This window comes from Trichomycterus rosablanca, chromosome 9 (genome assembly GCF_030014385.1).
Source record: "Trichomycterus rosablanca isolate fTriRos1 chromosome 9, fTriRos1.hap1, whole genome shotgun sequence".
In the NCBI taxonomy this organism is placed as follows: domain Eukaryota; kingdom Metazoa; phylum Chordata; class Actinopteri; order Siluriformes; family Trichomycteridae; genus Trichomycterus; species Trichomycterus rosablanca.
Genome location: NC_085996.1, coordinates 36,843,726 through 36,871,400, shown reverse-complemented (window position 1 = coordinate 36,871,400; position 27,675 = coordinate 36,843,726). Strand labels below are relative to the sequence as shown.

General features: G+C 40.4%; 3 protein-coding genes across 7 annotated transcripts in view; 2 read left to right on the top strand and 1 right to left on the bottom strand.

Moving 5' to 3' along the window:
• Window positions 1-1,305: 1,305 nt before the first annotated feature.
• prph2lb (peripherin 2-like b) lies at window positions 1,306-4,118 on the top strand. Of its 2 annotated transcripts, XM_063001444.1 has the most exons (4): window positions 1,306-1,883; window positions 3,342-3,588; window positions 3,795-4,027; window positions 4,091-4,118. In XM_063001444.1, the coding sequence occupies exons 1-4, from the start codon at window positions 1,306-1,308 to the stop codon at window positions 4,116-4,118; spliced, it is 1,086 nt and encodes a 361-aa protein (XP_062857514.1). The 2 variants fall into 2 exon arrangements, with proteins under 2 accessions (XP_062857514.1, XP_062857515.1); XM_063001445.1 differs by lacking the exon at window positions 4,091-4,118 and having other exon boundaries at window positions 3,795-4,049.
• A 2,612-nt stretch (window positions 4,119-6,730) lies between these two features.
• On the top strand, window positions 6,731-14,016 carry serpina10a (serpin peptidase inhibitor, clade A (alpha-1 antiproteinase, antitrypsin), member 10a). Its single transcript, XM_063002363.1, has 5 exons — window positions 6,731-6,824; window positions 10,052-10,624; window positions 11,044-11,317; window positions 11,475-11,622; window positions 13,010-14,016. Exons 2-5 carry the CDS (start codon window positions 10,057-10,059, stop codon window positions 13,193-13,195), a joined length of 1,176 nt encoding a protein of 391 aa, XP_062858433.1. The 5' UTR covers window positions 6,731-6,824; window positions 10,052-10,056; the 3' UTR covers window positions 13,196-14,016.
• A 38-nt stretch (window positions 14,017-14,054) lies between these two features.
• ppp4r4 (protein phosphatase 4, regulatory subunit 4) overlaps window positions 14,055-27,675 on the bottom strand; it is a 36,939-nt gene continuing 23,318 nt past the window's right edge. Inside the window, exons 11-26 of one of the 4 annotated variants that reach the window (XM_063002358.1) lie at window positions 26,827-26,946; window positions 26,336-26,413; window positions 24,758-24,841; window positions 23,596-23,778; window positions 20,965-21,070; window positions 20,519-20,666; window positions 20,239-20,383; window positions 20,115-20,153; window positions 19,931-20,029; window positions 18,247-18,310; window positions 17,739-17,819; window positions 17,548-17,638; window positions 16,500-16,561; window positions 15,725-15,881; window positions 15,136-15,269; window positions 14,055-14,225 (exon numbers count right to left, since the gene is read on the bottom strand). In XM_063002358.1, coding sequence (XP_062858428.1) covers window positions 15,161-15,269; window positions 15,725-15,881; window positions 16,500-16,561; window positions 17,548-17,638; window positions 17,739-17,819; window positions 18,247-18,310; window positions 19,931-20,029; window positions 20,115-20,153; window positions 20,239-20,383; window positions 20,519-20,666; window positions 20,965-21,070; window positions 23,596-23,778; window positions 24,758-24,841; window positions 26,336-26,413; window positions 26,827-26,946 — 1,566 coding nt within the window. In that variant the 3' untranslated portion in view covers window positions 14,055-14,225; window positions 15,136-15,160. The remainder of the gene's footprint in view (window positions 14,226-15,135; window positions 15,270-15,724; window positions 15,882-16,499; window positions 16,562-17,547; window positions 17,639-17,738; window positions 17,820-18,246; window positions 18,311-19,930; window positions 20,030-20,114; window positions 20,154-20,238; window positions 20,384-20,518; window positions 20,667-20,964; window positions 21,071-23,595; window positions 23,779-24,757; window positions 24,842-26,335; window positions 26,414-26,826; window positions 26,947-27,675) is intronic. The other 3 variants (XM_063002359.1, XM_063002360.1, XM_063002361.1) reach the window with 3 other exon arrangements.

Genomic DNA, 27,675 nt, shown 5'->3' with positions numbered 1-27,675 from the left:
GTTAAATCAAAGGAACTCAAATCAAAATAACATGAGCAGAGAGCAAAATGATGCAAATTAAATCCAAACCAACATGACACAAGGCAAAAGAGTCGCCATCTGACTGAATCCCAGCTCCCCTCCTAAGTGCCCTCAGATGAGGTGCAGCTGGCACTAATTAGCAGAGGAACCAATCATAAAAGGGGTGTTGGCTCAGGACTGAGAGTGCTGCTGGAGAGATGGGTGTGGCACCTAGGCACACTCCTGGAGCACACAGAGGCTGGAACCGTGACACATCTATGAGTAGTTTGTAATCATTATATTAAAGGTCATTGATGTTTCTTCCACCAATCTAGAATCCTTAATCATCTTCATCCTGTAATATGTACTGGAGTCAGTAAACAGTGATTCATCACTGGTCAGATCTAAAGCTGAAATACTGCTGAAATACTGCTCTACTGGGCTATTATTGGTCTATCAAGCCTGGCAGTGAGCCACTGAATCCTGGAGATAAATGGATTATGTGGGGGTCAGTGAGATGTCAGCGCTCCCGTTAGCTCTCTGTGCTCACCTGAGAATTTAAGGCTGACCAACATAAAAAAGGAATTTTATTAAGAATGAAAGTGAATATATACATCTAAATGGCTTTATGGACAATGAGAATTCAGAAAATATCAAGGTACGTGTTTCTTTATTTATTTATTAAGAGAGATTAGGCACTAAACCTGTGTTAATTCCTACTTGGACATCCAAGGTTACACCTGGCTTCTAATGGACCTATTTTATTTTGTGTTCTGATAAAATACTTTTATATAGTATACAAATGTGTGTTCTGTGTAAAATATTAAATATATTCTATTTCAAAGTGTATTGCTGAATACTAGTAATACCTTTGAAATACCTTTATTATTAATTGTAATATGAATGAAGTGAATTCCTAAGTGTGGCTACTATTATAGCTGAAATGAAGATGAGACCATGTTTTATGACTAATTAATGCCAGGAGCTTATAAACCCTTTTGCAAAACTGTTTTCATCTCAGGTTACCATGTGTAACCTACAAATGAAGAAAATCTAGCAGTTATGAGTTCCTGTATTCATGCCAGTGCATTTGTTGTGTTTTTCTCCATCTTGGTTATAGCACCAGTTGTTTCATGCTGCTCATGTCATGGTCCAGGACGTCAAAAACACCTCACCTAAGCTGATTATTGAGGCCTCTGAAAAATAACCTCCTCCCTATTCTCCTCCCTGTGTCCTACTGAGTGTATCCCAACTATATCCTGACAACATTTCATCACAGCTGGCATCAGTAACTAATGTCATAACATGGCAGTCCTAAAAGTGACCTTCACCAAGACCAAACGGAACAAACTCGCCCAGGCTTTGTGGGTGCTAAACTGGGTATCAGTGATTACCGGCCTCATCCTTTTCAGCTTGGGCCTCTTTTTAAAAGTGGAGATTCAAAAGAGGAGAGAGCTCATGACCGACGAGATCTACTCAGTGCCAAACATGCTGATGACTGTGGGTCTGGCTGCCTGTGCCATCAACTTCCTGGGTGCTAAGATCTGCTATGACTGTGTGGATGTTGTGAAGTTTCTGCAGTGGAAGTTATTAATGCTTTCCTATATTATATGTACGTTCATCTTCACCTTCGGTATTCTGGTGGGAGCTCTGATGTGCTACACTATGCGTATTGACCTGGAAGAGTCTTTGTTTTTGGGTCTGCGGGACGCCATGCGCTTCTACAAGGACACAGATACGCCAGGGCGTTGTTACATCAAGCTTACTATTGACCTCCTGCAGATCCAGTTCCAGTGCTGTGGTAATGATGGCCACAGAGACTGGTTTGACATCCAGTGGATCAGTTACAGATACTTAGACATGACCAGCACTAAAGTGATGGAGTAAGTAGAACTAAGCTGTATTGTATAAATGTGGGGTTTCAAACTGAATGATTCTGAATCATTAACATAACTAATACTCATAGCAGTTCACTTAATTTATTCGGTAAGTCAGTTTAGCCAATAAAACACAGCTTGGCCTGAATTTGCCAGCAACAGTTCCATATTTTAAACCTTATAGAAGTCAAGCAGTGGCAAGAATAATGGAAACAAACCAAGTAATAAATTAAAGTAGAATTTACAGAAATGAAAACTGGTCACAATAGGGCAAGCTGCAGTTCTCAAAAGAAAACCCAGAACAGGTTGGGGACGGCAATAAACAACTAGTAATCCACCACACCAACTGACACAGCCCGCACCCAGTGTGGGTCCAAACATTGAGCCCACTCCGGAAAAGATTAATGTCAGTTGGAAAAAACCAATAATCCAGTCATCTGCATCTCCATGCCCCCTCTGCTGGCCATAAATAGCAAAGCAGAAGGGCATGATTCTGTAACCATGCCAAGCCACTGTTTTTTATGGCAGGTGGGCCCATTACACTTAATCTACTCAAGAGTACCAAGCAACTTATTTTAGATGTCACAAAAATGCCACAAAAAAAAATCGATCAGCCATAACATTAAAACCACCTCCTTGTTTCTACACTCACTGTCCATTTTATCAGCTCCACTTACAATATAGAAGCACTTTGTAGTTCTACAATTACTGACTGTAGTCCATCTGTTTCTATACACACTTTTTAACCTGCTTTCACTCTGTTCTTCAATAATCAGGACCCCCACAGGACCACCACAGAGCAGGTATTATTTGGGTGGTGGATCATTCTCAGCACTGCAGTGACACTGACATGGTGGTGGTGTGTTAGTGTGTGTTGTGCTGGTATGAGTGGATCAGACACAGCAGCGCTGATGGAGTTTTTAAACACCTCACTGTCACTGCTGGACTGAGAATAGTCCACCAACCAAAAATATCCAGCCAACATCCCCCCGTGGGCAGCGTCCTGTGACCACTGATGAAGGTCTAGAACTCAAACAGCTGCAATAGATGAGCGATCGTCTCTGAGTTTACATCTACAAGGTGGACCAACTAGGTAGGAGTGTCTAAAAGAGTGGACAGTGAGTGGACACGGCATTTTAAAACTCCAGCAGCACTGCACAACACACACTAACACACCACCACCATGTCAGTGTCACTGCAGTGCTGAGAATCATCCACCACCTAAATAATATTTAGTTTATATGGTAAGTGGAGCTGATAAAATGGACAGTGAGTGTAGAAACAAGGGGGTGGTTTTAATGTTATGGCTGATCAGTGTATGTAATTTAAATAAATGCAGAAAGACAAGTAATTCCAAATTTCCACAGCCCTTTCCAATTAAAATTGTAAATGATTCCTGCAGCCTGTCTTAATTAAATCTAGGCAACTAAGCATCTATTGTTATCTGCTTCTTTTCACCTTTAGCCGCCAGAGAAGCAATGTTAGAGGAAAGTATCTTTTGGACAGTGTGCCCTTCAGCTGCTGTAACCTGTACTCACCGAGGCCTTGCATCCAGCACCAAATCACCAACAGTTCTGCTCACTACAACTATGACTATCAGACAGATGAACTAAACCTTAACCATAAAGGTTGCAGACAGGCTCTTCTGGAATACTACACCCAGATCATGCAGTCCATTGGCTTAATTGTGCTCATCATCTGGCTCTTTGAGGTTTGTCATACAAAAGTTCTTCAGATGATATTTTTTTTATTTATTATGTTAAAATGTCCACATTAGCACTTGGGTAGCGCAAAAGGATAAAGCTCTAGCCCAGCGGCCACTGGACTGGTCACACCACAGGCACAATTGGCTGTATCTGAGGGAGGGAAGATCTTCTTTTCTTGTTTAATTCTTCATATTCTATCCTTGTTCCACAGCTGTCAGTGCTTACTGGAGTACGATACCTACAGACTGCCATGGAGAACGTCCTGAGGTCAGGAAATCCTGATTCCGAGTCTGACGGCTGGCTTCTAGAGAACAGTATTGCTGAGACGGCCCGCTATAACTTTAAAATTATCAAGAACCTTGGCAAGTGTTACCAGGTGGACGATGATCCCAACATTAATGTCCCAACCACTAGCCAGCATGCTCAGGACAACTTACCCACTCAGCAAATCCCCATGGCCAGCTAACCAGAGACACGCAGCACACATTCAACAATGGTTCTTAAAAGACAGTCTGAGATTCTCATCACTACCTGAACCCACAGTGTTTCTCTTCTGATGCACACAACTCTAACTTTCACATTATTAAGAACCTGAACAATACTACAAGTTGGATGATAGCTTAGACTCAGAACTGCATCACTACCTTGTTTTTGTTATGCACAATCAGGAATTTGGTATTTGTTGGTTTCTGAAAAAAATATAGCAAAGTGGTTAAGAAAAGACATGGAAAATAAAAATAACTGCTTTGCTGTGTGGATGGTGATATTGTTCATGTCGCACAATGCCTAATCTTTCATTTGGTTCTCCAGACTCATCCCAAAACAACGCTGGATAATCTCATGTAAGTTGTTTTGAGTGTGAAAGAATTAATAATTGTGTATTGCTCTTTAATGGACTGGTGTTCTACCAATGGTCCAGCATGTTTTAACATGACCTTGACCAGGATAATGTCCTTTCCAGGATGATTTACCATGACCTTGACCAAGATAAAGTAGTTATTGACAGTTAACATACCATTTGCACCTTGGTTTAATTGTATTTAATATAATGATTGAGTGTTTGATGCTTTGAAATAGACTGGAGTTCTGTTTAATGAGTTCACCCATCCTGCACCCAAAGTTCCCAGAAGAATCTTCAGATCCACCAACAACTTCACTAGGGTAAAGCTGTTGCTGGAGGGGAGGGAATTAATTAGGATGACTAAGTAATTGGTAATGTTTGTTTGTTTGTTTTTAAATAATGTGACTGAAAATCTGAAGTGGACAAAATTCAATTGAAGAAAAGCTGGACATGTTGGCACAGTATATATCGGCTAGATATTTTTACTGCTTTTATATCTGGTATATTATATCTGGTGTTTCTGCCTTTCATTTCATGGGCAACGATCTAATTCACCTTAATCTAAAACAGAAAAATTACTTTTTACTTAATACTTTATATTACTAAGGAATGACAAGAACATTTATTCCCACTTAGTGATTGGCGGTATGCATTTGGTATACCGGTTTTGATTCCTCATATGGTATGGATTTTTCAAATACTGCCATACCATAACATAGCTAATACAACAGCTGTAGGCTTCAGTAGGCAGCAAATCATATAGTATGGTTTGCCAATTAAAGCGCTATGGAGAGCCGTGCAGATTAGATACAGCTCATGAGTTAGCCAGGTAGAGGTGGTTAGGTTAGCCAGTGTTAACAGATGAGAGATGTTTCCTTGATATGGTGAAAAATAATAAACAAAAACAGATGGAGGATGAAGAGAGGAGGACCAAATATGCACCGAAAGAACCTGCCAAAGAAATGAGCTGTGCCGGCAGTTTAGAACAGACTAAAACACTTTATACTGCACGGTTTGTCGAGCCACGGCTGTTGCAAACAAGCAAACGGTGGAGCGACTATGATAATGCAATACTAATCTACATAAACAAGACAAGATTCCTCTATAGACATACGAGAAAGAAAATTTCTGAGTAATAATAAATACACTAATATCGTGAAACTGGCAGAATCTTAAAAAAAACAGCGATACAAATTTTTGGTCATACTGCCCAGACCTACGTATGTCCACTGATGTGAAACTCTCTTAGAAGTGGTTAAGCATGAACATGAATTGTTTTCATTACAAATCATACATAGAAAGTTTTCTGTGTTCAAAATAGTATTTGCATATGGGGACTCGCAAATTGAAATACAGATGTCAAAAGTTTACATACACTCCGAAGATGTATGTTATAGCAATTTTGGGAAACAAATTATTTATGTAATTTAATTTTATTTTTTTAACTAAATGGTAAAAACACTTTTTGGTCGAAATGTAAGTTGATTGGGGGTTTAAAAAACAAATGTTCTAAATGTTTTTTTTTTCCGGTGTTTTCTTTATATTTTGTAAAGTTCAATATTAAAATATTCCCAAAGAAGGTGCAGAGAGAGCGTAGTGTTGAGAAAATGAACAAATCTATTACATTTGTTGTTGTATAATTACTCCTGCCAGTAGCTGTCACAGTGTATCAGACAGAGGGGACAGTGAGTGAGTTTGAGAGAGGAGAAGGAAGTCCGGTGTGTAAGGTATTCTTTCTTTCGAGCAATTACACCTACAAAATACAACATTATTGCAATAAAGAAGGAAATAATAGAGAAATATGACAGTTATTGTTGTTTCTAGTAGATACATTTTATAAAAAAAGAAGGAAATGTATTATGGTGTATAGCACACATACTGTACTAAAATGTGATGTGTGTTTTATGTACAGTACTACAGTGTATTGTTGTTTATTATTGTTTATTACAGTATTATCTATTCTATAATTTAGGGTTAAGGGAAAATATACTTGTATTTATAACAAAAAAGACCATTACATTAGAAAGGTTAGGGGGTGCTGTGGGAGGTCTGGCACGGATTAATTCTGTTTACATTATTTCTTATGGGAAAAATAGGTTTAACCAACGAACATTTTGACTTAAGAACAGCCCTTGAGAACCAATTAAATTCGTAAGTCAAGGATCTACTGTGTTTTAGTTTGCAGGAACGCTATTTCGAACACAGCACCACAACGAAGCACAAATTCCCTAAACAGTGTTGGTGAATCCAGGCCAGTTCGCGCAGGTTACGTGAACAGCGCAGATCTGTGTTGATGTAACGCAGATGAGCGGATTTTTCTCTCTGCGTCTCTCCATGATTTACTGATTATTTATGATACACTTGATACAGGATTCATCCTCCAGTCACATCTATAACACAGTAAGTAAGATGTGACATGATTAAATGGCATGCTTTTTAAATGATGTACAAAATATTTAATTACATTAGGAATAATGGAGCTGTTTACATGTCGCTGATGCATTATGATAGCTGGGATCTTATATAATGGCATTAGGCTTATTATTAAGTGGACACTATAACAAACTGTGTGTTCTTCATTATTTATAATAATATACTGATTAACATGTACAGAATTGATATTTATGGGCCTGTAATAGATACATCCTGTCTGATACTCACACCCAAACACACAGTCATTGTTTATAAAGCTTTATTTTTACTAATTTGCAAACGAAATATGTGTACAGTGCAAAATAATTAAATAAATAAATACGTACATACTTAGTCATAATAATAAAGAATGATGATGATTATTAATAATAATTATTATTACATCAATAATACGGTTTTTATAAGATTTTAAAGTTGGGGCAAGCCGTAGCCTAGTGGTTAAGGTACTGGACCAGTAATCAGAAGGTTGCTGGTTCAAGCCCCACCACTGCCAGGTTGCTGCTGTTGGGCCCTTGAGCAAGGCCCTTAACCCTCAATTTCTCAGACTGTATACTGTAACTGTACTGTACGTCGCTTTGGATAAAAGCATCTGCTAAATGCTGAAATTGTAAATGTTAAAAAATGTAAAGCTACAAATAAAAAAAAAATGTTGTTGTTGTTGCTCTACATGATTTACATTGAAGTGTCCATTACTTATGTAGGTCCAGTAGCAACCCTAATATTTGCTCATGCACATTCTGCCCTTTGGTCTTGTCAACGTTGTCAAATCACAACCTGTAGTCTGATGCAAGACAACAAATAAGCATTCTCACTACTAATTCATTCTTGTTCTGTAACCTTATCAGGTTTACTATTGATTTGTTAACTATTTAACATGGTTATGTTTTCTTTTTTTTTCCAGCTTATTCCATACATGGAGAACATGTGTGCACGGCTGATCTGATGTTAGCATGAATGTTTGGACAGGTCAATAACAGGGTTAACTAGAGTTAAAGGAAGATAGGGGCTCACTGTGCTCATAAAGTCAAATACAGCCATTTTGTGCATGTCTAGGTTTACACTGTCTATTTTATCAGCTCCACTTACCATATAGAAGCAATTACTGACTGTAGTCCATCTGTTTCTCTGCATGCTTTGTTAGCCCCCTTTCACCCTGTTGTTCAATGGTCAGGACCCCCACAGGACCACCACAGAGCAGGTATTACTTGGGTGGTGGGTCATTCTCAGTTTTTAAACACCTCACTGTCACTGCTGGACTGAGAATAGTCCACCAACCAAAAGTATCCAGCCAATAGCGTCCCGTGGGCAGCGTCCTGTGACCACTGATGAAAGTCTAGAAGATGACCAACTCAAACAGCAGCAATAGATGAGCAATCGTCTCTGACTTTACATCTACAAGGTGGACCAACTAGGTAGGAGTGTCTAATAGAGTGGACAGTGAGTGGACACGGTATTAAAAACTCCACCAGCACTGCTGTGTCTGATCCACTCATACCAGCACAACACACACTAACACAGCACCACCATGTCAAGGTCACTGCAGTGCTGAGAATGATCCACCACCTAAATAATATCTGCTCTGTGGTGGCCTGTGGGGGTCCTGACCATTGAAGAACAGAGTGAAAGGGGGCTAACAAAGCATGCAGAGAAACAGATGGACTACAGTCAGTAATTGTAGAACTACAAAGTGCTTCTATATGGTAAGTGGAGCTGATAAAATTGAGTGTAGAAACAAGGAGGTGGTTTTAATGTTATGGCTGATCGGTGTATATTGCAACTTAAAGAATTATTAATTCATATGTTAATCAGGATTAAACTAATTCTGCATTGTGTTAAGATTATGGCCAATGCCACCTTTAAATGAAGCTTTATTTAAGTGTTTACTTGCACATATTAATCATTGCTTATAATACTGTATTATAATATTGCAAGAATAACAATATTGCTAAGAATATTTTAAGAGAGCAGTTTAAGTTTGTAGGCTATGTGTGATTAACATAAACAAGAATTTTAAGACATAGTATTACTGAGAAAGAAGCAGATAAATCAAAACCTGCTTATAATAAAAGTCTAAATGCATTTGTTAGCCTTCATAAATATGCACTTTGATCTCATAGTAAGAGGCAGACATGATGGAGGCTTTTACTGCGGTTTATTTTGGGTACACTATTTGGCCAAAAGTATATAGACATTTGATTTCATGCATCAAACTATTACATTGGTTTAAAATACATAACTCGTGTTTACTAATTTCTCAAGCTAAAACATACATTTGCATATGCAAGTATAATCACACTTTTAGGCAACATGTATTTTTCAGCATTTGTCAAATATTCACTGCTGCCACTGATTTGAATGAACATAATTTATGGGTGAGGTGTGTGTTTTTGAAGTAGTGGTGTGTGTACCCTAAACGTGTAGAGTAAATGTGTAATGGTATGTGTATTCAAATGTGTAATATCATGACTTGCTAGTTACATATACTAGGGTGCTTGGGTGGCGTAGTGTTCTTGCAGCGGTCTATTAGACCAGCCTGCCACAGCTGAGATTGTTTGTTTATTAGGATTTTAACGTCATGTTTCACACTTTGGTTACATTCAGGACAGGAAACGGTTGTTACTGGTTACACAACATTCATCAGTGCACAAGTTTATATCAAACACAGTCATGAACAATTTTGTATCTCCAGTTCACCTCACTTGCATGTCTTTGGACTGTGGGAGGAAACCGGAGCTCGCGGAAACCCATGCGGACAGGGGGAGAACATGCAAACTCCGCACAGAAAGGACCCAGACCGCCCCACCTGGGAATCGAACCCAGGACCTTCTTGCTGTGAGGCGACAGTGTTACCCACTTAGTGCCACAGCTGAGATTAAGATTCAAATCTCACTGGTGCTACCGGCCAGCCGGGCATTTACACAGACATTCCAGGCAAAGGGGAGGGGGATGATCGAAGCCCTGTGATGGATTGAGGTTCAGTTTAAGATATTTCTGCCTTTGCGTCCAATGTTTCCTGGTGGAACCAGACCTGCTGTAATTCATTGTGACAGTCTGGCTATGAAGAGTTTTGATTTCAGTCTGAAGAATATAATGTTTTGTTTATATTAAACATGTTTATTAAGATCATAAGATCATTCTAAAAGTATAATATATGTTAACTGCTAGATCTTTTATTTTACCACTGTTGTTAACAGGAACAATGGAGATGGGCATCTTCATTGTGATCACTGTCAGCATTTTGGCTGGCAGCGTTCACGCTCAGGTGCAAAATGCAGACATGGAGGAACTGGCAGGCCGCAGCGCACACTTCGCAACGGCATTGTACCGCAAGGTAGCCAGCACCAGCGATGATAACATTGTCATCTCACCTCTGGCTGCCACTCTGGGCTTGGCGTCCTTGGCAGCAGGAGCTGACGCGAACACTCGTAGTGAGCTGTTGCAAGGTTTAGCTCTGGCTCCCATGGAGAGAGACGGAGAGCCAGACAGGATCCCAACGTTACTGCAGCAGTTGAGGGAAACATCGGCTCAGACGCTGGCTACGGGTCTGTTCATCAGCCGGCAGCTCGAACCTGAGTCCAGCTTCAGCAGCCAGGTCAAGAAGTTTTACAGCACTGATGTGCAAAGTGTGGATTTCACCGGTACCCAAGCTACCAAAGGGCAGATCAATGACTTTGTTACAAGCAGCACTGGGAACAAGATCACAGATGTAGCTGGTGCTTTTGATCCTCAAACCCAGCTGATGCTCATCAGTGCTGCGTACTTCACAGGTGAGAGAGATACGAAATGATTGTACTGCATCGCCTCTCCAGAAACCAGTTTTATAAATATACAACAATGTTAAGATGTGCTCACATTCTAATGGCCCTGTTTAATGTCTTATGTACTTGAGGCCATTACTGTGTTTAACCAACACCTTTAATTGATTAACATTCCAATATTAATCACAGAAAATTAGCCTTTTATTAAAAATAATACTGCACAATTGTTGGGGATCTACTGAATCTTATGGTGCTTTACATTAGAGGTCTGCATTAAGCCAACATCTTGTGCTAGGGGCCTATATTAAAGGGTTGCTGGCAGGATTGTCATTTACTGGTTAAAATAAGTTGGCAAAAGTTTGCATCTCTATTATTAACAAAATTATTAATAAGCATTCATTTAGTGTATCTTCTATTTTCCTTGCTAGGACAGTGGAAGCTCCCTTTCAATGCCAGCTTTACTCAGGAGGAGAGATTTTTCATTAACAAGTACCAGATCATCCAGGTTCCAATGATGATCCGTTCCGGCAAATTCTACCTGGCTTACGACCCGGCTCTGAAGGTGGGAATTCTGAAGCTGCCCTGCGTGGATGGCATTGCCATGCTTGTCCTTTTGCCAGATGAAGATGTAGATTATACATTTATCGATGAGTCCCTGACTGGTGAAGTGTTCCTCACATGGGTGGCAAGGTTGAAGAAAACGTAAGTCAGAAACAGTAAGCCAGTATTTTTTTTACACACAGATCATGTGTTTCAGCAGCACCCAGGATTTATGGACTAATCTAAACATACTTGTTATTTATTTCCGTTGTCAGCAGTTGATTGTTTGGCAGTTAAACAGTTTATTATGTATTTACAGGAAGTTGGAGGTTCAGTTGCCTCGGTTCTCACTGGATCAGACCTTCTCTCTAAAGCAAAGCCTGCCAAGTCTGGGAATGAGCAAAATCCTGGACAGCAGCACAGACCTGTCTGGAATCAGCAAATCGTCCAGCCTGAAGCTGTCTGAGGTACAGCGTTCCCATTTCTGTCTGTATTCATGTTTAATGGGGTATAATTCCTATTCCCAACTATAGAAATAGAAATTGTAATTAATACTAATTAATGGCAAAATAATTTTTTTAGGTTTATTTTAGATTTTGTTTTACATTTTATTATATTTTGCACTATATGGGTAAAAGTAGAGGAAATTCAGGTGTTTCATTAACTCAGCCATGACATAGCAGTCCACATAAAGTTACAAAGCGGGGTTGCTGAGTGCTGGGGAAGGTCCTTTACTATTCAAGCATGACTGTGCACGGTGGCTTGGTGGGTAGCGCTGTTGCCTGGGTTTGATTCCTAGGTGGAGCGGTCCTTAATGTGAGAGAGGTTTGTGCGCAGTTAATTGGAGCTACTAAAAATGGTCTTCTGTGTGTTCGTGCGTGATTTAGCTAAAAATCAAACATAAGCTAGATGTATTTTTTAACAACCTAACAGTGCCTACTTGTTTTGAGTGAAAAGGTATTTTTAATACGTTCATATACAGATTGATAAATCCAGTGATTGTGTTATTTGAACTTTATTTAAGCACCTCAGAGCAGACTGAGCCTTGCTCACCCCGTGTGGTGTTTGGCGCCCCCCTGTGCCAAGGCTGAACCAAGGACACCAGGTTGGGAACCATGGCTTATATCTCTGGTCACAGATGCTCTTTAGTATGGTGTCGATTACTGACTTGGGTGATAAAATTTTCCCCCTTTTTGGTCTTTTTGATCAGTCCCTCATTTACCACCCCTTACATCTCTGTTGCTTATTAACACAGATGTGCAGATAACAGTATAACACTGTTGTGCAAACTGTTACTTGCACATTTAATTTGCTTTCTGGTGTGACAGCATCTTAGCAGTAAATTATAAAGAATGAATGCAGTCTGGTACTTTGAAGTGTTTTTGGTTTACGTCAAGTTTCCCGTGAGCATTTCATCAGGAAAGAAAAGAGGAGAAGTTTATTACATGCTCACTCACTCACCTTCTTAACAGCTTATCCAATCAGGGTTGTGGGGGGTTGCTGGAGCCTATCCCAGCTTTTTAATGGGCGCGAGACACACTGTAACACCCTGGACAGGGCGCCAGTCCATCGCAGGGCAGACACACATACACACACACACACACATATACACCTATAGGGAAATTCAGTGTCTCAAATTAACCTGACTGCATGTTTTTGGACCGTGGGAGGAAACCGGAGCTCCCGGAGACATGGGGAGAACATGTAAACTTCACACAGAAAGGACCCGAGCCCAGAACCTTCTTGCTGTGAGGCGACAGTGCTACCCACCGAGCCACCGTACCACCCTTTCTTACCTGCTTTGTAATGATATCAGAATTCAACATGCATTGCTGGTTTCTCTGCTGCTTACAGGCGCTGCAGAAGGTTTCAGTGGAAGTGGACGAAGGACAAGGCTCAGACGCTTCTTCCTCAAGCAGCTTATTGGATTCTCTTCCTCCGAGGCTCACTTTCAATCGGCCCTTCCTCTTCCTCATCTACCACGAGGCCACCAAAAGCCTGCTGCACATGGGCCGTGTGGTTGACCCCACTAAGAAGTAATCCTATGTAGGGAAAACTAATGACCACATATGCTTAGGTTTATATTAGAGATGTTAATAATCAACTAATAACCAACTAGTAAGAAGTGATTGTTTGATGCTAAAACTAAATTTAAGTCTTTTTATTACCTGAGAGTTGATTTTATCTTGAATTTTAAAACAGAACTACACAGGTCAGCAGCACAGAGTAAAACAATGTAATTACTGTATCTCTGGTTTTAATATTATGTTTAATGCCTTTTTTAAGAAGTGATATTGTGCACAGTGACCAGTATAGAGGTCTACTCTACTCGTCATTTTATGTCACATTACTTTAAGAATAACTTTAACATACCGGCTGCATCTCTCTATTTTTTAAAAAGCACGTATTCATCTTGTTTTCGACTTTTAGCTGTATACTTTGTGTTTAAAATCTATATGTTGAAAGCTACTTCCAATCACGCTACCTACATTCATGTAACTGTATTGCATTGCTATCACAATCACTGTTACACTTGATGTGACAAAGATTGTTAATTGTCAGCTAATGGTGGTCAGATATTAGTTAAAATATCTACTAAATTTGCATTACTGGTTTAAGTACATATGTATCTATAATACAGCTTGTGTAAATGTATGCAGAGTCTAAACATAATCAACATGTATCTATTGTACTCTGTTTATTACAGTTAAAAATCATTTAATCTGCATGGTACAAGTACATTTTAATCAAAAAATGACCACAGTTCTGCATTTATCAGGAATTCTGTCATCATTTCAACCTACCCCATCTAACTTTGTAACCACCTGACTGTCTCAAATTAAAGGCATTGTAATCTGTCAGAGTTGTAAGTATTTTAACAGAAAGTCTTCAGAAAATCTGATGTTCAACATGGGTTTTATTGATTGGGTTCTGAAGAGTTGATGTCGAACACTCGGGTGCAGAGAAGCACCAAGCACATTCTCTCTAGCTCCATGCCAAAGTCCTTTCAACAGAGTGCTATGGTCACTCTCTTCCAGAATGCATGCCAAATGAATTGGACTTTCTTTGTCTGACAGACAGAAAGAGAAAATATGTTAGTATTTTGAAACAGACAAATCAATTTATAGCATTTTATATATATTCTATTTCCTCGGCTGCTCCCATTAGGGGTTGCCAGCAGATTATGATCCGCATTATTGATTTGGCACAGTTTTTACGCCGGATGCCCTTCCTGACAAAACCCTCCCTATTTATCCTGGCTTGGGACCGGCACTACAATGCACTGGTTTATGCATCCTAGCTGCTGGTTCCTATAGGACAATTCAGTGTCTGGCTGCATGTTTTTGGACTGTGGGAGGAAACCGGAGCACCCTTAGGAAACCCACGCAGACACCGGGAGAACATGCAAACTCCGCAAAGAAAGGACCCAGAGCGCCCCACCAGGGGATCGAACCCAGGACCTTCTTGCTGTGAGGCGACAGTGCTACCCACTTAGCCACCGTGCCTGTCTGTAGTATTGGTTTCAGTAAAACAGTGTACCAAGTGTCTCAAGTGAAAATGATCCAATTAACACTAAAAAAGGAGGTACAGTTGAAGGAGGAGGTACAGTGATTATAGTGTTGGTAAATGCTTATACCAAGCAATATACGAACTTGGCTCATTCTTACTGGTTTATTGAATGTAACATCTAGACATTCTTTAGTTTTTTGCCAATGACCATACTGCTTTAGATCCATTAAAGTCAGACACTGATATTGTTAAACAATAAGGTCTGGTTGGCAGTTGCTGTTCCGATTCAGGTTTTGATTAGGGCTTTGCCACTCATACCCAGCTATGTTTGCACAAACTTGATCATATTAGATTATACTGTAGCATTAGGGACTCAGCCCAGAATATTATAAAAAACCCAGACCGTTATTCCCCTTCTGCCAAATTTTGTAGCTGACACACTACACTATATGAACAGAACCCAGATTCACCTGTCCAGGCTGCCAGGCTGCGGATTCATGATTCATCACTACAGAGAATGCTTTTCCTATAGCGATGTTCTTCACTGTGTTCTGAGCTCGTCTGGTCTGTTGCTTTAGAGCTGAACCATTGTTGCTTCTTGATGCTACCGATAATGTTTTAAATACCTGTTAGAAATGTGTTGCTGAACTTCCTAGTTAGAAAGGTTTGACATCATTTTGGCCATGTTGTGTCTTCATATTACAATTAACAGCCTTAAAAATACATTTGATGAGCTTAATCATTATATTAATTGCTGGCCAGTTGTAGCCTAGTGGTTAAGATACTGGACTAGTAATCAAAAGGCCGCTGGTTCAAGCCCCAACACTGTCAGGTTGTCACTGTTGGGTCCTTGAGCAAGGCCCTTAACCCTCAATTGCTTAGACAATATACTGTCACAGTACTATAAGTCGCTTTGGATAAAAGCTTCTGCTAAATGCCAAAAATGTAAATGTAAAATGTAAATGTCATTTGGCGAGGGTTAGCAGAGAGGTATCCAGCCAGATTTTGGACCAAGCTCTGACATGACATACAGGATAACTGTAGAATAGTAGGACCTACATGGTAAGTTTTCTGGACTGTGTGTCTTTGCTGCCGTTGCTGCGGTGCTCTACAGAACTGCTCGTGTTGCTGCGGATTAGGACGGGCATAGAAGACGTCGATGAACTTGGAGACGAGGATGAGGAGGCAACATTGAAATGGGGTCGGAGGGAATCATCTAGGAAACACAATGATACAGACAATTTCAAGCACATTTTGATGATTTGTTTAGGATATACGGTGAAAACAGTAGTGACGTACAGGGTATAAAGCGCATATTTAAAAGTACATAGGGATAAGGAATGTCAAATAAATGCTTGGTCAAAAACACAAGGTTTTGTTTTGTGTCTGAAGGCAGGAAGGATGAAATATTTTCATCTCATTTTCATGTTTAACTACCACTTTATCCTGGTCAGGGTCACGGTGGATCTAACAGACATAGCCAACCATGTCTGTGGGCGGCACGGTGGCTAAGTGGGTAGCACTGTGGCCTCACAGCAAGAAGGTCCTGGGTTCGATTCCCAGGTGGGGCAGTCCGGGTTCTTTCCGTGTGGAGTTTGCATGTTCTCCCCGTGTCTGCGTGGGTTTCCTCCGGGTGCTCCGGTTTCCTCCCACAGTCCAAAGACGTGCAAGTGAGGTGAATTGGAGATACTAAATTGTCCATGACTGTCTTCGCGTGCCTGGTTGAAATTAAAACTATGCATATTCATTTCTTACAGAGAAATACTGAGCCTTCAGACACAAAAAGGCAAATGATAAAATGCAAATATGACTGCTTTTTAAAATCTTTAATTACCATTGACTGGTTTTATGGAGCTCTTTCCTGATCCAGGACAGCTTCCTGATTCCTTCACTTTTCTAAAGAATAAAAGAAAGTGTTTAGTGGGAATATGAAATAAAACATGATTCACGATGCTTTATATATTTTTATTACCACACCAGTGCATAATAATGCCTCTACTGACCACTAGCGTTTACAGTTACTGAAGTTTATTGTCAGTTTAACTTAATTAATTTACTGTTTTTGCCTCATATCATGGTCTGTAAATCTAACACAAACCTGTCAGTCTGATAGTCACAGTTATTAAAGGTTACCTGACAATTGTCATAAAATAAATGTTACTAATGATCCCTTACTGTTAAACTTATGCCACTTTTTTAGTTGTGTATATTGCATAATTAAGTTTTCTGCAACTGCTTCATCCTGGTCAGGGTCACGGTGAATCCAACTTCAAAGCTTTCCCAGCAAAGTGGAGTCTGATGACCACAAAGGTAAAAGGTGGATTGGGGAAGGAGGGAAAGGTGTTGGGCCAACTCTATATTAATGCTACAATGATTTTGGAATAGAATGTCAAACAAGCTTATGGTCACATTTGACTTTTGGAGAAAAAAACAGAAGCAGTGAATGAAAAATTATGCATCTCTTAGTTTAAGTGGCCAAGTTTACTGTTGTGTGTTGAGTTTCCACGTTAAATAGTGATCTGTGATAATACTACACAGATTTTTTTAATCATAAATGACTGATAGAAATACTGTAATAAGGTTTTACACAGTCCTAATATTTAAATAATATAAGTTAATATAATTAGTGTTTTTTTCTGAAACATTTGAGGTACTTGAAGAGAAACTTGAGTAAGACAAGCATCAAGGCTCTTTTCTATACCAGCACCCAGATGGTAGAATAATTTCATTGTATGTTGAAAGAGCTATCTTCTTGGCATGCAGTATCCCACAATGCAACACTGTGCATTGTGCAGCATGATACAAACTGAGTCAAACATAATATTTAAGTGAACTAGGTTTGCATTTCATCTAAAAAACAAACAAAAACAAAACATACTTACAGAGTTTTCTCTGAATTTGCCATTTTCGGAGCGGTGGGGTGGCTGCTGAGGGAACGACTGCGAGCCAGTTTGGATCTCCTCATCTCCTTCCCTAAAAACAACAAACATAAACACATCATTAAACATGTTCTTCTCTTCTACTAATTATTAAGCTGAGCGTATAAAGCAACTCATCCAGAGACTATACAAACCAGCAGATGTGGACAAGGTGGCTCCAGATGTTGACCCTGACATGCCTTTGCTACCTGGTAGTCCTGCTTTGCTGTCTCTTCCTGCAGAAAACATGATTGTCTTACAATCACAGTAGGCTTTGATAAGGTTGAACCATTTAAATGAAAAATGAAGTGCATATCAGTCTCACTGAATTATAGTAGTCTAATAAACAAAAACAAACAGAGAAACAAGATACAGACAAAAAAATCAGACAATTACATTTTCAATCAAAACCACTTCATCCTGGTCAGGGCCGAGTTAGGTCCGGTTCATCCGGAAAACCCTGGACAGGGCTCCATTTTATTGCAGGGTTCTCTGCTGGGTATGTGTGTGTTGGTATTTCTTAGATTAGCTTGATAACAATGTAACTGTACTCCTATCAGCAATGCCCCCCTACCAGACCCTGTTGTGCTGTTGCTGGTTCTGGATCCGAGTGACAGAGACATGCAGGATATGAAAAACATTTTATCTGTGTTGGCTACTTACGTTTCTTTTCAGAGTGCTTTTCTCCAACCAGTTTGGCCTCGTTCTGTTGCCGTTCCAGCAATTCCTGTTTGTTACAGCAATGCATAAAATATTATAAATTAAAATCTGTGTTTGTTTGAAGTGCTTGTTGAAATGTCATTTTGGCCTGGTTTTATTTATTTTATAAATAATTTAATGATTTGTACAAAAGACAACTGATTTTAGGGCGCTTGGGTGGTGCAGTAGTCTAACACACAGTCTAGCACATCACCACAGAGTGTTCAAACTCGAAAAGCCGAATTTCAGCAAATCCACCAACCAGGCCAAGCGTCCACACATACACAACTAGCCGTGTCTGAGGTAAGGACAGGTCAGAACAGGGTCTCTTCCTGCTGCTACGGTGTTCTGCGATCTGGTCCGGGTGCTTCTGTACACAATACGACACTGTGTGGGAACCCAACACTAGCAGGTGAAAAGAAGTGGCCGGAGATTGGACACGTGGAGATCTGGCTCTCCTTGGTCCTTGGGTTGTGCAAGTTGCAGCAGATTCACAATCGGGAATTGGAAATGATTACATTTGTTATTGAAGGAATATAAAACAACACAATTGGCTATTAAGTTTTGTACAAGTTGTCAGGTTACACAGCATTTGTACCATAAATGATAAAAAAAAAATTATTATTTTTTGAAAATCACCATGATTTCAATGCTGATAAGCATAAATAGTTTTTTTTGTGGCTTTTTAGACACAGTATTGTTTTGCCTTGGCTATGTCTCCTGTAATTTTGTTCACTTTTTAACATAAAGAGGAAATAAACTATATAAGTGGCTGTGCCACAGGCTCAAATCAAAGGTTTTCCCATGTCCCCAGTGCTGTACATTCTGATTTAGTGATGATATATGAGGTTTAATCATGAAAATATCTCAGTATTTCAATACTGTTTAAAATGTTTTGCTTAAGTCCCTCTAAACCTTAGATTTTTTTTCTATTTTATAGAAATTTTATGTTTGATGTTTGAAGTTTGATTTTATTGCTGATTATAAATAAGGGTTTTTCACACGTCCCTCAAGTTGCCGCCCACCCTGTTATTTCTTACTACTGTCTCTTAAAATGAAGAGCTGTTTTACATACTGACATCATTTCCTGGAGCTCACATGATCTTTTTAAAAGGAAAACAACTGTGGAAGATGAGTGGCTTATTAAACTCCTCATTTTAATGCTGTTTTTTTCCAGTCTTATATGGTCAACCATAACATGTCCACCCTGTTACAGGATATATGAGAAAAAGCAAAACGATTTGATCATTTTAAAAATTATCACACAAAAAGCAGAGAATTCTTTGTCTGAATTCACTTTTATGCTAGCATGGTTTTGCTCACTCGCTAGCTAATGGCTAATTTTATGTCAGAATGTTCACCCTGTTATGGTCCACCCTGTTACAACCTAATACGTAACAGTCTGGACGTCACAGTGTATATGAGGTTCATGTGTAATTGAACTTGACCAGTATTAGTTGGAAAAGTAAAACACGTCCTTTTATAATAAAACATGAAAAACAAATAAAGTTTTAAGGTCCAAAAGGCAAATGACCCATATAATAATAATGTTTGAGTCTAAATTGTTTTTAATAGGTAAATGATACAAAAATGAACTGAAATAATGACACTTTAGGGCTACAAATTAGCATTAACTTTAATCTCTAACCATTTCGAGCAGTAACGCCTCCTCCTTCTCCTTCTTTTGGTCCAGCAGGTCTCTTTCATGCCCTTTATGATACTGCAGGAGTGAAAAGTGCTCTGAGATCTCAAAATCAATCAAACAATTAACATTCAATTACAACCAGATGCATGAAACATGGACAGTTAGGTGTAGATGTAAGAAACAATACCGGTTCTGTGAGGTCCATTTTGTCCAGCTCCAGGACTGACTGAGGAGGAAGAATAATGATGTTTGAAAAATAATTTTCCAAATTCTTTCTATTAAGAGAACAATATACTGTATGAGCTCCTTGCCTTCCTCAGCGTGGTCAGTACATCTTTGTCTTTTTCATGACAGAGGAGTTTTCTGACACAAAACTCCAGCTGTTGATGCAGATGTTTGTCTGCAGGTAGCCGTATGGTACATCTCAGTCTGGGCAGCATGTGACACAACTTTAACCTGTCAGAGTCACACAGAGAGAGTGCTATTCTTCACTTCTCTACAATACATGATCTACTACAGAGAACTGATAACAGATCTGTATTAGTTTTACTGCACAATAAGCACAAAAACAGTACGAGCTGTAGCTGTTACCTAACATTGGCCACTGGGTCACTGATCAGCTCCAACGCCTGAATTATGAAATGCTTGCAGAAGTATGATTTAGAGAAGAGATCTATGATAATGTCACACAGGTCCAGAAACCGCAACCGACTCCAGTAACTTCGACCTTGAGCAAGTTCTTTAAAAAGGTAAGAAAACAAAACAAATAACATAAAAAAAACACATTAAATACCTTTAAAATTAAATTACACAATGAAAAATAATAATAAAAAAAAAGCAAAATGTAACAATAAACAGAAGATAATGAATTAAAATAAATAAATAGTGAAAAATTAAATACAGAATGTCATGATCGGCAAACATCTGCTACAAAAATGATTGGCTAACGTCTGGCACAGACATGACAACGGCAGCCACAAACGAAACTATACAATGTGAGATCTACATATTTCTGGGAACAGAACGTGTAAACCTACCCTGCATTATTTTGCTGATGATTTCCTGCCGTTGCTCCTGCTTGCGATTGTAGCGCAAAAACACACATAAAGTTCGTGCAGCCTCCCTTTGGACCGGTAGGACATTCTAAAAACATGGAAGAGAGGTGATTACTATGCAAATCAAAAGCACATTTTTGTCATCAGAATTTTTAAAAGGCTCCAAGTTCCTTTTTTAGTAAAACATTTACATTTTGTGGTATTTAACTGATGCCTTTATCAAATTGTGGCTAAATATAATTCAAACATTTGAAAATAATTAAGGGCCTTGCAAAAGTGGTGGTGGGGTTGAACCAACAACCATTGACCATTCAAACACTGAGCTACTATCAGGATAGACCCATGGAGCATGATCTAACACTGGAGCCTACAGTACACATCTGCTAACATTTACTACAGAGAACACTTTACATCAGTTTAGTATAGGACAGCACCACTGCAGGACAGCACCACTGCAAACTGCTGACAGCCTAGCACTTACTGTGAGTACAGAGGATGTCAGGAGAGTGCTCCGCAGTGTGAACCCCAGGAAAGCGACCGGCCCAGACGGAATTTCAGGGAGGGTACTTAAGGACTGTGCATATCAACTGGCAGAGGTGTTCAAAAACATCTTCAACCTCTCTCTGTCCCACTGCACTGTCCCTAAATGTTTCAAGTCTGCCACCATTGTGCCTCTTCCAAAGAAAGCCACAATCAACAGCCTGAACGACTTCAGACCGGTGGCTCTCACCTCCACGGTGATGAAGTGCTTTGAAAAACTGGTTCTGAAGCACATACAGTCTTCACTCCCGCCCACCCTGGACCAACATCAGTTTGCCTACAAAGGCAACAGGTCAACAGAAGACGCCATCAACACTGCTCTCCACGTGGCACTGACTCACCTGGAACATCAGGGAACATATGTGAGGATGCTGTTCGTGGATTTCAGCTCTGCGTTTAATACAGTTATTCCCAGCAGACTGGTATCCAAGCTGCTAAACCTGGGTGTCAGCCAGCACACATGCAGGTGGATTGAGGACTTTTTAACAAACCGCCCACAGTCTGTTAGGATGGGGGCCCATCTCTCCCCTGTTCTGACACTGAGTACTGGAGTTCCACAGGGCTGTGTGCTGAGCCCTCTTCTTTACTCCCTCTACACCCATGACTGTACACCAACCCACAGCACAAACTCAATCATCAAGTTTGCAGATGACACCACTGTAATTGGATTAATACAGAATGGAGATGAGTCTGCCTACAGGGAAGAAGTCCTCAAACTGTTTGAATGGTGCTCCATTAACAACCTGGCACTCAACACCTCTAAAACAAAAGAAATGGTCATCAGCTTCAGGAGACAGAGAGAGGAACCTACACCCTTAGACATCGGAGGAAACACAGTAGAGAGAGTGTCTAATTTCAAATTCCTAGGCACACACATCTCCCAGGACCTCACATGGACCACCAACACCACCTCTCTAGTGAAAAAAGCACAGAAGCGGCTCTACTTTTTAAGGACACTAAGAAAGGCCAACCTGTCCAAGCAGCTACTGGTGTCCTTCTATCGCAGCACGGTGGAAAGCATACTCACCCATGGCATTCTGGTGTGGTATGCCAGCTGCTCTGAGGCTGACAAGAAGGCTCTTCAGAGGGTAATCAAATCAGCTCAGAGAACCATCAACACTGAGCTGCCTTCACTAGAGAACATTTACAAAACCCGATGCCTGCGTCGGGCCACAAACATCATAAAGGACTCATTTCACCCTTGTTGCAACCTGTTCTCCTTGTTGCCCTCTGGTAGGCGCTATAGGAGTATCAAGGCCCGTACTTCCAGACTCCTGAAAAGCTTTTACCCCTCCGCCATAAAAACACTAAACTATCAAACTTTACATCCTAGGAAATAATGTGCAATTTATAGAGACCGTGCAATAACCTTCTTCTTCTTTTCTTTTCTGGAAAGTTCTTAAAACCACACGTTTATTTCTGTATCTAGATGTGTATATGTTTATTTTGTAAATACATGTGTATATATATGTCTGTGTGTACATACATGTACCGTCAAGGAGATGCTCAAAAAATTTCGTTGTGCACTGTGCAATGACAATAAAGGCATTCTATTCTATTCTATTCTATATTACATATATCTCATCTGACTGCAATGACACTTTTTAAAGTTTTATATTACATACTACATTTCTTATTTTATTTATTTAATTACATAGCGTTGTACAACGTTATTGTGTACTCTAATACTTTGTACTTGAATATTCCTGTACTTAATACTTCTGTACTTTAATAATTTTGCTTTAATGTATCTTGAGCTGCTGTAATAACTATGGGATTAATAAAGTGATCTATCTGTCTATCTATCTTTCTGTCTGTCTGTCTGTCTGTCTGTCTGTCTGTCTGTCCGTCCAACCATCCATCCATCCATCTATCGACCCTCTGGTTACTAATCCAGTACCTTAATCACTGAGCTACCACTGTCAGATTACCATATTCTCTATATCCTCTATTTCATATGTGAAAAAGAGAATAAACTAATTGAATGAAGGCTGAAAATGAAGGCTGAAAATGCAAATCCATGCGTGTATGCATGTGTGTGCATGCGTTTGCAAAGGTGCCTGTGCTTCTCACATTTGTTGTGATAATGCTGAACATTCTCTGCAGGAAGCGGAAGTAGATGTGGTCTCCTGAAATGACGCGGGGTAAACAGGAGTAGCGCTGCAGCAGCTTCTCATGAACACGCCAGCGCAGTGAGGATGCTGCCTTCTGCTCGGCTGCTACCAGTGCAGGAACCAGGTCTGGTACGTTGACCTGCTAAAAGGGAAAGAGAATGTCACACCTACACCTCTAAACATTTTTGACCATTGACTCTAGTGATGGGTCAGCATTAGGGCTGGGTATTGGTTAGGATTGTTTATATTCAGCTGATCTTTCATGCTGCATAAACATGATGCTATGTATATTGCATTTATTGAGTTATTTAGTTACAATTTCTTTTTTCTTTTCTTTCAGCTGCTCCTGTATTTAGTGGTCGACACAGCTGATCCTTCTGGTTCACTAAATACCCTCCCTAATGTCACTCACTCACTCACTCACTGTCTTAACCGCTTATCCAGTTAGGGGGGATGCTTGAGCCTATCCCAGCTTTTTAATGGGCGCAAGGCACACAGTAACACCCTGGACGGGGCGCCAGTCCATCGCAGGGCAGACACACATACACACACACACTCACCCATTTACCTATAGAGCAACTTAGTGTCTCCATTTAACCTGACTGCATGTTTTTGGACTGTGGGAGGAAACTGGAGCTCCTGGAGGAAACCCACGCAGACACAGGGAGAACATGCAAACTCCACACAGAAAGGACCCGGACCGCCCCGCCTGTGGATCAAACCCAGGACCTTCTTGCTGTGAGGCGACAGTGCTACCCACTGAGCTACTGTGCCGCCCGCTCCCTAATGTAACCCTCTTTATTTTTATCCAGGCTTGGGACCAGCACTGACAAGCGCAGCTTCCAATGACATGACTGTTCGTTCACCTTCTCTCTCAGATGAAGCCAATCATGTCTGTGTAGATTCAGGGGTCTGAATCTCAGTGGCAGTGGGCTCGCATGATTTTAGTGCTGCGCCATCCTGGTTACTGACATCAAACTATGATTAATAATGTAATTATGTGGGTGGTCAGATGGAAATGCTGTATTTACTGTTATAATAAGGTTGTGTGTGGGTGTGTGTATGTTGGTCTGTGACCCAGTGGATGGAAAGCTCTTTTCACAAACACATTATGTAAGTACCTTGTTCTCAGGCCCCGCTCCCTCCCCCCTGGAAGTTGCCAGTTCCAAAGTCTCCTGAGAGTGGTTGAGCAGGGCATCGAGAACCTACCAACAGCAAGGCCATAAACACAAGCAATTAAACTCATTATGGATGGATGGATGGAAGGAAGGAAGGAAGAAAGGAAGGAAGGAAGGAAGGAAGAAAGGAAGGAAGGAAGGAAGGAAGGAAGGAAGAAAGGAAGGAAGGAAGATGGATGGAAAGAAGGAAGATGGATGGATGAATGAATGAATGAATGAATGGATTGAAGGGAGGGAGGGAGGAAGGAAGGAAGGAAGGAAGGAAGGAAGGAAGGAAGGAAGGAAGATGGATGGAAAGAAGGAAGATGGATGGATGAATGAATGAATGAATGAATGAATGGATTGAAGGGAGGGAGGGAGGAAGGAAGGAAGGAAGGAAGGAAGGAAGGAAGATGGATGGAAAGAAGGAAGATGGATGGATGAATGAATGGATGGATTGAAGGGAGGGAGGGAGGAAGGAAGGAAGGAAGGAAGGAAGGAAGAAAGGAAGATGGATGGAAAGAAGGAAGATGGATGGATGAATGAATGAATGAATGAATGGATTGAAGGGAGGGAGGGAGGAAGGAAGGAAGGAAGGAAGATGGATGGAAAGAAGGAAGATGGATGGATGAATGAATGGATGGATTGAAGGGAGGAAGGAAGGAAGGAAGGAAGGAAGGAAGATGGATGGAAAGAAGGAAGATGGATGGATGAATGAATGAATGAATGGATGGATTGAAGGGAGGGAGGGAGGAAGGAAGGAAGGAAGGAAGAAAGGAAGATGGATGGAAAGAAGGAAGATGGATGGATGAATGAATGAATGAATGGATGGATTGAAGGGAGGGAGGGAGGAAGGAAGGAAGGAAGGAAGGAAGATGGATGGAAAGAAGGAAGATGGATGGATGAATGAATGAATGGATGGATTGAAGGGAGGGAGGGAGGGAGGAAGCAAGGAAGGAAGGAAGGAAGGAAGGAAGGAAGGAAGGAAGGAAGGAAGGAAGGAAGGAAGGAAGGAAGGAAGGAAGGAAGGAAGGAAGGAAGGAAGGAAGGAAGGAAGGAAGGAAGGAAGGAAGGAAGATGGATGGAAAGAAGGAAGATGGATGGATGGAAGGAAGGATGGATGAAAGGGAGGGAGGGAGGAAGAAAGAAAGGAAGTGCACTATATACACTAAATATTACTTTATTTCAAAGCAGAATTTGAATGTAACATTTCTCGGTTTTATTCAGTTTCTATCTTTCTTTATTTCTTGGTTGCAGTAAACATGTGTTGTTACAGTTTCATGGACTATAATCAATCACAGCTATAAGGTGTGGTCTAGCTGACAGCAGTGTGAGGTGTCTGACACGCTGTGAAATATGGTTCACAGCAGAGTGGCACCCTCAGTGGAAGTAGTGTCACCACATGTCACACCAGCACATGTGCCAAATGAATAATAGCCATAAATTACACAGCAAAGCTTCAGAATCCATCCGACCCATTACTACCCACTCATAACGGCACCCACATACACACACACACAGAGATACACACTCGGGTCGCACCTCTAATGAATCATCTTGCAGCAAGGTGATCAGTTCTTTATGTACATAGTGCACATTGGGGCCCAGCAGTTTCACCACCTAAAATCATTAAGACAAACATGGTGTTAAAGTTCAGCCTTTAATCCAGAGCTACAAATTCATACTGTGTATTTACACAAGTGTTATTGGACCAGTGTTTTCTAGATGACACATGCTTCCATCCTTTTATGTCCCCCTATATGTAGTACTAAACTGCAAAACTGAGACACAAACCAGACCTACCACAATACTGACCAAGATAACCAGCCAAACCCACTACAAAGGAGTGTATATAATCAATCAGCCCATGTGCATAAAGCAAGGTTCAAGGTGTGTCCATGCCTCGTGCCCAATAATTCCAAATGGAATTAGACCCACTTTGACCCAGACCAATATAAAGCAGTTGCTGAAAATGAAAATATGATATTTCTAAGACAATCTGGTGGATACATGCATAGATTTCGGGTTATTACCTCGTGGAACCCCTCGGCAGCTGTACATCGCACTGAGATTTCAGGATCGTGACAGAGACTTGAGAAGGTCCGGTACAACTCGGACAAGAAGTGATTTGGGTCAGCAAATAACACCATGGCCTGTGGAACAATGATAAAGATATAATATACACATGTGCAGACAATTCCCTCCACAATTATTGGCAACCCTGGGTAAAAATGAGTAAAAGGCTAAAATGAAATCCACCTTTTGGAGAAATAGCTTAGTCACATACTGAAAACATGAGAAAAAGCCAACCTTAACATTTATTTATTTAGTTATACAGAGGAAGCTTGATTTAACTGACCTCCATTTAACGGATTTCGGATTTAAGGGACAAAATCAGGAAAACCAACTATCCAGTCCGATTGTTTCCTATGAGAAGCGTACCAGGACACGTAGTTAAGTAATTATCCTCTAGCCGGCGCACGTCTCTCATGTTTACATGAGTGACAGGTTTTGTTTTGTCGGGAGGCTTGCTTTGTTCTCGCCTTTTTCTTGGTGTTTTATGCTTCATTTTGCAAGTTCTGGTGCTTAGTTTTGGCTTCAAAAGACAAGGGAAGTGGCAAGCAAAAGAGGTGAATCTAGGTATTGCTAAAAAGTTCGAACTTGGAAAGTGGAAAGCAGTGTTTCTGTCCACCACACAAGGTAAATGAAATTTCTCCCCAGTAGTACAGTACACCAATTTTAATATTCATTCACAGGTTTTACATGACATATTTACATTGTTCATTTTACTGTTGATAATATGTGCAAGTTTAGCACTTTTGTGGACCTTAATGCTGTGTTTTCGTATATTTTCACACACCCTAGAAAAAACCTCGCTGTTT

Coding starts and splice junctions, on each gene's coding strand:
- prph2lb (XM_063001444.1), top strand. CDS start 1,306: ATGGCAGTCCTAAAAGTGACCTTCACCAAGACCAAACGGAACAAACTC. Junction 3,589..3,794: donor TCATCATCTGGCTCTTTGAG/GTTTGTCATACA, acceptor CTTGTTCCACAG/CTGTCAGTGCTTACTGGAGT. Junction 4,028..4,090: donor CAGGACAACTTACCCACTCA/GCAAATCCCCAT, acceptor GGTTCTTAAAAG/ACAGTCTGAGATTCTCATCA.
- serpina10a (XM_063002363.1), top strand. CDS start 10,057: ATGGAGATGGGCATCTTCATTGTGATCACTGTCAGCATTTTGGCTGGC. Junction 11,318..11,474: donor GTGGCAAGGTTGAAGAAAAC/GTAAGTCAGAAA, acceptor ATGTATTTACAG/GAAGTTGGAGGTTCAGTTGC. Junction 11,623..13,009: donor CCAGCCTGAAGCTGTCTGAG/GTACAGCGTTCC, acceptor TGCTGCTTACAG/GCGCTGCAGAAGGTTTCAGT.